Below are 10,612 nucleotides of genomic sequence, written 5' to 3'. Positions count from 1 at the left end.
CAGCCCCCCTCCTCTCTCCCCGCTGTTGATGCCTCACGCCCGGAGAGGTGCGATCCGGACCCCTTGGCTCTCCTCAGAGCTGGGACAAGGAGCCCGAGTGCTGCTGGCAGAGGGGACCCAGGGCTGCCTGCTGTGGGGTCCCCGAGCTGCTGTTCGAGTGCCTTAAAGGGGGGACAGGGGGGAGCAGAGCCCCCTCGGGTTCTGCCAGAGCAAGTGCCCAGCACTTTGCTGCTTCTGGAGGCGTTAGACTGTGGTGAATAATGGGAAGGAAAACTAATAAACCCCGTCATCTCCTGGGGTTTTGCCCTTCCCTGTTACAAAGGGAAACAACTACCTATCAGATGTAAATTCAAGTGTTTTGCTAAGAATAAGTCAATAAGTACTTTAACACATGTAAGCTCCAAGTTAAACATCTTTCAAAAATTGACGAGAGCAGGGGGGAAAAAGAAAAAGTTGCATTTTTGGAGTGCTGACTGTGAGGAGGGGTCAGGAGAGGTAAGGAGGGGCCTTTCCCCAGGAGCAGCCATTCCCTGTGATCTCTCCCTCCTTAACTCACTCCCTTCCCCTGTTCATTCCTGCACCCGCTCTCCCTTTGGCTTTGTTCCTTTTACTCAGGAATTTTTTGGCTGCTTATTTCCCTGGAGTTTGACTTTCTGTGCAGGTTACTCAAAGGTTTTCTCTCAATACCCAGTATTTCAAACGGTTACAGGACAGCTGGGGGGTAGCTTGTGTAAGTGGCAGTGTTCTCAGAGACCCACAGTGTTTCTTTTGAGGAAGGTTCTTATTTCTAGAAATGAATTATCATCAACGTTCTTCAAGCAGTTGTTGCATTTGTTATTCCAGCCACCGAGTACCACCTCGGCCTGCTGAAGGCAAAGCTTGCAAAATACAGAGCTCAGTTGCTAGAACCCTCCAAATCCTCGGCTGCTAAAGGAGAAGGCTTCGATGTGATGAAATCTGGAGATGCCCGGGTGGCACTGATCGGTTTTCCTTCTGTGGGTAAGGTCAGTGAGCGTCTGCGTTAACTACGTGGCGTGTGTGTTCCCAGTCTGTGGTTAGCAGAGGCTGGGAGGCAGAATCCATCTTCTCTTCATCTTTCACCTTCTTGCTGTGAGTTAAGAACAGGTTATTGTGCATTGAGAGCTGGAAGTTAGAGGCAGGGAAAACAATTCTTCATCTTGTGTGCAGTGCCCTGTGGTAACAGCCTGAAACTCGGTCTTGCCCAGCCACAGCACTGCCAAGAAAATAGGTGAAAGTAGGAAAGTTACCTTCATTCAGCAAAGGCGCTGGTTGTCCCATCACCACTTTAGTCCCTGTGCCTGGAACAGCCACAGCACGACTTCTGAAAGCTGAGGAACGCTGGTTTTGCCTGTTTTGATGAATGTTTCCATTTAAATACCTCTAGTGATGCTGATCTCTTGCATTTCAGTCCACATTTTTGAGTTTAATGACCTCAACTGCCAGCGAAGCTGCATCTTACGAGTTCACCACCCTGACGTGTATCCCAGGAGTCATAGAAGTAAGTGGGATTCTCCTTCCTTCAGCAGAGTCATGGGAAGAAGCCCAGACATGTGTAAATGTGTCTGTTCACACCAGCTACGCTTGTGCTACCACTAAGAACCAGTGATACCCAGAGGTCTCTGCTGACTTCTGCTTTAAACATTAGGAGGCCTCGAGGGTTTGCAGTGTCAGGTCTTCTGCAGCCTGCAGTGCTGATTTAGCACTTCCCTGGGCTCCATAACTCTTCAGGATTGATTGCCCGATCGGGGTTTCATATCCTGCTGTTTGACTGACCAGAGCAATACGACAATTCTCAACTGAATTTTTTTATAACTGCTGCTGGTGCCGTTGACCAGATGGCTGGAAACCTTGACAGATTTGTTTTTAATGGAGCTTTAAAGAGGCAATCTGTCCTGTGATCAATTTGGAAAGAAAAGAGAACTCCTCCTGTCCTTGAGGAGTTTTATTAGTGGTAGTATTGGTAAAGCAAATTATAAAGGGCGTCAAACTGACAAGCGTCTGAGAGTAATGAGAAAATCACAGAATCCCAGAATGGTTTGGGTTGGGAGGGTCCTTAAAGCTCATCCAGTCCCAACCCCCCTGCCATCAGCAGGGACACCTTCCACTAGACCAGGTTGCTCAAAGCCTCATCCAGCCTGGCTGAGAACACTTCCAGGGAGGAGCAGCCACAGCTTCTCTGGCCAACCTGGGACGCTGTCTCACCACCCTCACAGTGAAGAACTTCTTCCTAATATCTCATCTAAACCTCCCCTCTTTCAGTTTAAACCCATTTCCCCTTGTTTTGTCATTAACTGCCCTTATGAAAAGTCCTTCCCCAGCTTTCTTGGTCAGATCAAAATCTGGGTCAGGTTTGAAAGTGAAATTAAATAATGAAAGTAATCGTGTTGGTGTTAAAATGAAGACAAATATTGTAACGCATCCAAACGCGGGTGTGAGCTGCGGTCAGTCGCCAAAGCCGTTACTCGGGGCTTCACTGCAGCACTAGCTTGAAAGCTAATGTCCCTGCAGATCTGAGGAGTGAAAGCCTCACGTTATTTCCTGGTACTGTAAGACCTGCAACACATCTGAATAGTTCTGACCCGTCTCAGTAAGAGGCACTTGCTTTGAAAGTGCCTTCTCATTAGACCAAGGCAGTAAAGTTTTTTCCCTTTGCTTTCCATTTCACCAACTGGGGATAACTCTGCTCTTGTTCTGTGCTGTTTTCTTGGTGCTTTGTCAAACTGCAATCACATGAGCTTTAGGAGGTCAGGACCTTCTCGCTCTCTACAGCTACGTGAAAGGAGGGTGGAGAGAGGTGGGGGGGGGTCTGTTCAACCAAGGACCAAGGGACAGGACAAGAGGAAATGGGCTCCAGTTGTGGCCAGGGCAGTTGAGATGGGATGTGAAGAAGAATTTCTTTGCTGAAAGGGTTCTGAGGCATTGGAAGGGGTTGCCCAGGGCAGTGGTGGAGTCCCCATCCCTGGAGGGATTGAAGAGTCGTGTAGACACAGTGCTGAGGGACATGGGTTAGTCGGGGACTGGTCAGTGTTGGGTTCATGGTTGGACTCCATGAGCTTAAAGGGCTTTTCCAATCCAGGCGGTTCTGGGACTGTGTGATTCTGTGACCTAATGTACTGCAGTTGAATGTGGTGGTGTTGAATGCAGCTCACAGGAAACCCTCTGGAGATTGCCTCAACAAAACAGAGCCATCAGCTTTGTGCAAAGCTGTCCTGCTCTGTCAGGTTCACTCAGTTCCACTCTGTAGGCTTTGGCCTCCGGCGTGTGCTTGAAGCTTTGAAGGTGGCTCAGGTGCCCTGCACAAAGCTTTCAGCTTTCCTTCCTTCTGTTTTCTTTTCAGTATAAAGGAGCCAATATTCAGCTGCTGGATCTGCCTGGAATCATCGAAGGAGCAGCACAAGGTTGGCTGATCTGTGTTGATGTGAAGTAGGGATTTGCCCTCAATAACACACCTGGGTGTCTCAAACATTAGCAGGTTTCCTGGGCCAATAGTTCCCATATTGGCTTTCCAAATTTTAGAGTCCTTGATCATATGTGAGGCACGATTCTTATCCCTGAGCCCACGTCAGGTTCTATATGTAGCAGAAAGATGCTTTTCTGGAGGTGGGAGCCAAAGCAAGGCAGTCACTTCTCACCTTCTTGTGTGAGTGTTATCTTGCTCATCTGTTTTCTGGTACAGAGAAAATCTAAAGAAAGATGCTAGAGAGGCGGAGGGGGAAATTACAGCTCAACAGTAACCTCTTTTGACTAATTCCCTGAGTTCTTGTCAGTCCTCACATGACTCCCAGTTCTGGGAAGAGGTGTTGGCTTTGCCCTTCTGCTTCATCATTGCCCTGATTGGCTGGTCATGTCAGAAGATGCCTTAGGAAGTTTTGGAAGATCTCCTAATGGTCTCTTCTTGGAGGTGTGTGGGCTGGTTAATAAAGCCTCTCTCCTTTTTGACCAGAAAGTGTATGTAACCCCTCTGCACAGGGGTCCTGGGCCCACACCACTGTTCCGGGGAGGCTGTCTTGTCTTGGCCACCTGGAATTGCCTGTGTTAGAGATGTCCTTTCCACCTGTACTCACATAGCTTTACACACACTAACTTGTGTAACCCGTGGTGGAGGAGCAGCAGCAAAGAGTGTTTGCTGGGGCTTGTGCTAGGTATAAGATGGTACAGATGGACCAGATACGCTCGCTCAGGGACGCCCTGGCAGCTGGCTACAGCCCGTACCACGCTGCAGGATCTGTTTCCTTGCTTCCAAGCAGCTGTGCAGGGCAGGAGGCCCAGTCTGTCACAGAGCCTGTAGCTGTTTTCTCTCCCTGATGTATGGCCACGTCCTCTCTTCCCAGGGAAGGGCAGAGGTCGGCAGGTGATCGCCGTGGCCAGGACAGCAGACGTCGTTATTATGATGCTGGATGCCACGAAGGGTGAAGTTCAGAGGTGAGTGTGTGCTTCTGGGCATGTGGAGCTGTGGGGTGGTGGGCCAGATTCCGGGGTTCCTGCATGCCCAGAAGGTGTGTCAGCTCACCGTGTGTCCTGTGCATCTTGGGGAACCAGTACTTAAGCTCTTGGGTGCGAGATGGAGGTTGTGCTCCGTTAGAAACATGCTAGCTATCTGGGAGCTGCATTTACAGAGCTCTCCACAGTTCTCAGCTTGGGCTGAAGGATCATTCCCCCAGGGTGGCTCCTCAGAGATGGGAATGTCAACCTAGATTTCTGCCGTAGTCTCTGTCCTACATGAGCTGTGGTTTTTAGGTTACCATGGAAGCTTATTGCAAGGCTGTATCAATATGATAGTCAAAAAGGAAAGGTATGGGTGTCACCTGGCTGCACCCAGTCTCACAGGTACTAATGTGCAGTGTCCCTGCAGGGCCTTGCTGGAGAAAGAACTGGAATCTGTAGGAATCCGGCTGAACAAAAGCAAACCCAATATCTATTTCAAGGTGAGGTTTCCTGGGCTGCTGCAAGCACAGCTTGTGTCTGGCTGCCTCCTCAAAGCTGAGGTCACTGTGTGCTGCCCTTCATGTTGGACAGACTGAGGGAGGGTTGTGGATTTTCTAGATTGTTCTTTAAGTTGCTTTATTGCTTCCCTGCAGCCGAAGAAGGGTGGAGGCATCTCCTTCAACTCAACTGTCACGTTGACTCAGTGCTCTGAGAAGTTGGTGCAGCTCATCCTCCATGAATACAGTATCCTTTCCTAAAACAGGAGAGCTCTGAGCCATCAGCAGCTCCGGAGTCAAGTGGTACCTGCTGTGGGACAGCCTTGCTGTGTCTTTGGTGCTTGCTGGGTTGAGAACAGCCTTTCACAAGGAAGCTCAGCCCCATTGGCTCACAGTGGTGTGTTGATGTGTTGGGATTTGGGCCTTGACGATATTCACCTCAGAAATCTTCAATGCTGAGGTCCTCTTCAGAGAGGATTGTTCCCCTGATGAGTTCATTGACGTGATTGTAGGCAACAGGGTCTACATGCCGTGTCTCTACGTGAGTATTTCAGAAGCAGCCTGCCTTTTGCCTCGCCATACATCTCCGTTCTTTGCTGAAGGAAACTCTGCATCTTCCTGCTTCCTAAAGCAGTAACAGTTTGGGGTGTAAGAGGTGGAAAGCACAACTCAAAAGGGAGCTGTTTGTGAGTTTTAAGTGTGTGGCTGCGCTCTGCGTGTTCCCTGTGCCCTCTTGTGGCTGCCTGCTGTGGATCACCATGAGCTGCGTGTCCTGGTGGTGTGGGCTCTGCTCCCACTGTGCTACAAGCTCTGCCCTTGGGATTTCACTGCTGGTCCCTTGTGCCAGAGGTCACTTAATGACTCTCTTTGATACTGAAATCCAAGATACTGGAGAACATGTTACAACTCATTCCAAAGGGAGAACTTTAAAAGGCCCCAATTTAAATTTAGGCTTCTGGATTTCAAGTTTATTTTACTAAGAGCCTTGGCCTCCCCTCTGGCTGACAGGATCTGTTTCAGGTGCTGGAACTACCTCGTTATACCTACATGTACGTGTCTTACCTCCTCGCAGTGTTGCTGAGTTGACCTCCTAAAGGGTGTATTGTTTTTCCTTTGACTCAGGTTTATAACAAGATTGACCAGATATCTATGGAGGAAGTGGATCGTCTTGCTCGGAGACCCCACAGTGTTGTAATCAGGTAGGAGCCTGTCCCCCTGCCCGATGCGCTGGCCTGGATGGTGTGGTGGTTCATTTCACACCCCTTTCTCCAGCATCTCCCAAGAAAAACCTTCTCCCAGGGCTGCCTGCAGCCTGTGAGCTTTTTCCAGGCTTCCTTCCCCTGGAGAGGCAGCTGCTTGGCTTTTCCATGCTGTCTGCAGGCCAGAGTAAGCCAGTCTAGCTTGTTTCCTGCTTCAAAGCTGCTTGTCCTTCTGAAAGCCCTATTTATTTCACCTGGTGTTTTTCCTTTACTGACCTCATTAAAGACATTTCCCCTTGTTCCCTGGCACTTTAATAAGATGTTTCACCTTGTTCTTCTGGATTTCTAAATCACCACAGCAGTAAACACGGAGATATTCCTCATGTTTTGCAGCTGTGGCATGAAACTGAACCTGGACTACTTGCTGGAGAAGCTCTGGGAATACCTGGCACTTACCTGCATCTACACCAAGAAACGAGGACGTAAGTGACCATTAACTGAACAGGGATTTTGAAGGGCACAAAGGACTGCTGCTCATCAAACAGACAGGCTGCCAGTGGGGCTTGGATGTCTGGCTGTCAGCGATCTCTTGTGTCTTGGAAATGCTGCAGTGATACTCTCCCTAATCAGCTTTCAGCTTTTGGGAAATTCTTTCTCTTCCATCTGATCCAGCCATATGTGTTTCCCACCATACCCCTCCTGTTCTCTCTGAATTTTCCTAAGACTTTGCATGATGATACAAGGAAATAAAGTTTGCAGGTTTGCAGCTTTCTTCCCTGTTATGCCCATCATGACCCAGAAGAGTCTCCTGTTCCTGCTGTGAGAGGTTTGGTGATGCCCATGCCAGGCTCCTCAGGCTCAGGAGTGCCTTTGATCCTCCTTTGGCTTTACAATTCACTTGCAGCTTCTCCCAGTGATGACAGCACATCCGTAACTTGTTCCTGTTTGGTTGTGAACAGCTGTGACTCTGAACTTGGGTGGATGTGAGGAGATTAAGGAACTTTCTGTGGGCTTGCTAAGCTCTGAAATCTTGGGGATTTTACAGAAAGCTGCAGAGTGGTTCGGTTTTATTGAGCAGGTGTGTTTGGACTTGGGTGGTTTTGTTTGTCCCTATGGACTGGGAAGTCAAGGGGAATTGTGAGGAAGCTGTTGGCTGTGTGATGTGGGTACTGGGGTGTCTACAGAACTGATGTGATGCTGCCATGTACCTGGATACCTGGTCTGTCTGGGGGCTGGGAAGTGTAACAGGAGGAGGAATTTGGGAGTAGTAAGCACGAGGCAGTGTGAGGTGGTGTCATCACATTAGAACACACTTGATGGAAATCCAATGATTTATTCCCCCCCCCCTCCTGCTTCTCCACAGAGAGACCAGACTTCACAGATGCCATTATTCTACGGAAAGGGGCCTCTGTGGAGCATGTGGTAATTTCTCTGCATCTTTTACATTTCTTTGTCTGTAGAAGGCAGGTTCCTGCTATGATTTGTGCTTCATAAAGCTCGGGATATGTCAGTGTTTAATTTGGCTTCTCCTTTTGTTACCTTTACTGATTTAATCTGCCTCAGATTTCTTTCCTACCTGCTATAAAAAGTTTAAAACCAAAATTTACTTAGTGCAGTCCAGTGCAAAAGCACATGGAAGCAGTGAAATGGGGCTTTGTGTGGACTGGTAATTCCTGTGTGTCTGTCCTGTATTCTTTCAAGTGCTGTTTAACTGGCTCCTAAAATCACTGTTGTAATTTCTGACATAGAAATTCTGAGTTGTTTCTAGTTCCTGGATATTGAGCAAGTTGTTTGCAGAGTAGTGTCATTGAGCTGGCTCACCCGCTGTCTGTCTGTCTTGCAGTGCCATCGAATTCACAGATCATTAGCCAGCCAGTTCAAATATGCCTTGGTGTGGGTAAGTGTTTAACAGCAAATGCAATCCCTGTCCTCCCTTGTCTCTGACTGGTCTTCTCATGACTCTCCTCTCTCATTTGCTTTGAAGGGGACAAGCACAAAATACAGCCCTCAGCGAGTGGGCTTAACTCATATGATGGAGCATGAAGATGTCATTCAGATTGTGAAGAAGTAACCCTCTTTGCTGGTGCCTGGCCTTGTCTTTGATCACTTGAATTGGACCAGACCACATAAAAGCAAATCAAAACAAAAAAACACACACAAAAAAAAGAAAGAGAGAGACGTGTTCTACAGCCAAGAAAGCTTCTGTGAAGCTCCTTGTCTTGGAGACAGGCAGAAAATGAGATTACTGTACTTGCAGGTGGGGATGGGGAAGATGGGTTTCCATCTTGTAGCATTTCAGGCAAAATATATTTGTTAAAAATAAAAAAGGAGCCAGTTCTTCTAGGACACAATTCCCACAGCCAGGAACGTCCTGCCCCTAGTAGGGTTTACACATGGATCCATGTGTTAACCAGTGGGAGGTTTATAGATTTGTGTGGCTAGATCTGGCCCTGTGCTTTGGGACAGGGAAGCCAGGGCTGAGAGAACATTGCTGATGCTTTGCTGCTTGTCCATTCACTTAATTTAAGCATTGATCTGAAACCAACAAAGCTCTCCCTCCCCTGCTCCTTGGACACGTCTCTGCAGCTTTCATCATTGCAGACTTCAGTCTCTGTGTCTGAGAAAACTCCTGGTGAATTTTTAATAGTCCCACCTTAATTAACATTAAAACATGGCACTGGGTACCTCTCCTTAGCTCTGCAGTAGGGTTTGTAGGATGTCCTGATCCAACTGGTACTGAGATGAGAAATGAAACCTCGTTAACAAATGATGAACCTGAGACCAAACTGCAGCAGGGTACGATCAAAGAGCCAAAGTCTGCAGGGAGGCTTCACTTCTGGCCTATCACTCCTCTGAGGAGCTGTCTTGGGAGTTTGCTCCTTTGCTCTTCTCCTGCCCTGTAGTCCCCAGGAGTATGGCTGGGGATCTGTTTCCTTCTCAAACATGCTCCTAAACTCCAGTAACAGTTCTTTTGAGCTCCAAGTACCATCCCATGCCATGGGTTTTATCCCAGCCCTATTAAACATTGTTGCTCATCTGGATATTTTTCATCAGGAGTCTGGGATTTTTCTAATCATAGTTTTTCATTGAATACTGATGTTAAACACTTCAGAGTGCCTGATAGAGAACAGCTCTTTCCTTCTGGGATCAAGAGTTGCCAATAGCTTTTATTTTCTTTCATTGAAAAAGGGTTCGGTCTGATGTGGATTCTTAACTGTGAGGACAGGTCTTGATGGCAAACTTGTCTGAGCAGAGCTCCTTCCTCCCCTCTCCTCTGTGCTCCTCCCCACCCCTCACAAACTGATCGAGCAGAAATGGAAGGATTATTTTATTTGAGAAAAATAAAAGTTGCTATTTCCTGTGAACTGTTGTAGGTGTCTGCCTGCAGTGGGTAGATGGTTTGGTGTGTTTTCTTAACTCTCTTCTTTAACCTCTGGCCACCTGAGGGATCCTGGATGCTGTTGCAGAAGGTGGTAGAGGGGAATAGATTGTGAAGCAGCTGCAAGAAGGGCTCTTGAGGCTGGAAGGGACTTGATGAGGAATGATGGGAGATAAATAGATATTATACACACCAGCCAAGCTGAGAAGGTGACTTTGAACTCTGTAAGTGCCCTTCCCTGTTCCTGGCTTTGTTCACAGCTGGAGCGCAGAGCAAATCCCGGCTGCGGTGGCAGGAGAGTGAGCTCCAAATTAACCGCTTTCTGCCTGAGCTGGCTGCAGGAAGCAGACACTTCCCTGGGTGAATTGGGTGGGATTCGGTTCCAGCACATTAACTCACCCTTTAAATTTCCTGTGAAGGTTGCACAGGCAGAGTTTACCTCACAAATAATTCTTTTGGTTTCATTTTTGTCCCTGGGTTTTCTGACTTTTCACTCCAAACCCAGGAGCCTGCTAAGCCCCGGCACACAACCGCTGGCTGGGCTTTGTCCTCGGGCCAGGTAGTGTGTGGAGTTGGGGATGTGGTTGATGCTTGTGTGAGGCTGAAATGCACAGTGGTACCTGCTAGAACATGTCCTTGGTTGGTCAGTGCCTGCCTCTCAGTGTGCTCAATTTTCAAATTGACTAGTGTAGTGTGCCATCGTTAAAAACCCTCAGCCTTACTCTTCATTGAGGAAATAGGGCATTTTATCCTGTTCATAATGAACTGAGACGTGATTAAATTTGGAATGGGGATGAAGTAAAAATAGTTAAGCAGGTTTTTTTGAGGTTTTTTTTTCAGTGAGAGAGGCTATTTTGCAGATGAGTGGGTAGCTGTATTTGAAAATGCACGCGTTTTAATTGCAGCGCTCGTTCTTCCAGGCGCCTTCCCTAATTGTTCTGCGCTGACGTTAAAAGCTGCAGACACTGCAGTTCGGTGCAGGAGCAGGTTTGCATGAAGATCTGTTTGGAATCCTGAGAAAGCAAGATTGGGGAAAAATCTGCTGCAGCATTAGGATCATACTGGAGCTTCTTGATGTTTATGGAACTGGC

General features: G+C 47.9%; 1 protein-coding gene across 1 annotated transcript; it reads left to right on the top strand.

Annotated features, from left to right (window-relative positions):
• Nucleotides 1-843: 843 nt before the first annotated feature.
• On the top strand, nucleotides 844-8,290 carry DRG2 (developmentally regulated GTP binding protein 2; the record flags this gene model as incomplete). The annotated part of the gene is made up of 12 exons (XM_010174617.1): nucleotides 844-1,004; nucleotides 1,430-1,519; nucleotides 3,359-3,419; nucleotides 4,353-4,443; nucleotides 4,874-4,946; nucleotides 5,100-5,190; nucleotides 5,387-5,484; nucleotides 6,066-6,142; nucleotides 6,536-6,624; nucleotides 7,506-7,564; nucleotides 7,986-8,039; nucleotides 8,127-8,290. Coding segments are annotated over 12 exons (1,031 nt in total), but the record flags the coding sequence as incomplete, so codon positions are not given.
• Between the last annotated feature and the right edge of the window lie 2,322 nt (nucleotides 8,291-10,612).

Source organism: Antrostomus carolinensis, unplaced genomic scaffold (assembly GCF_000700745.2).
Source record: "Antrostomus carolinensis isolate BGI_N321 unplaced genomic scaffold, ASM70074v2 scaffold35888, whole genome shotgun sequence".
NCBI lineage: Eukaryota > Metazoa > Chordata > Aves > Caprimulgiformes > Caprimulgidae > Antrostomus > Antrostomus carolinensis.
This window is presented reverse-complemented; position numbering and strand designations above follow the sequence as displayed.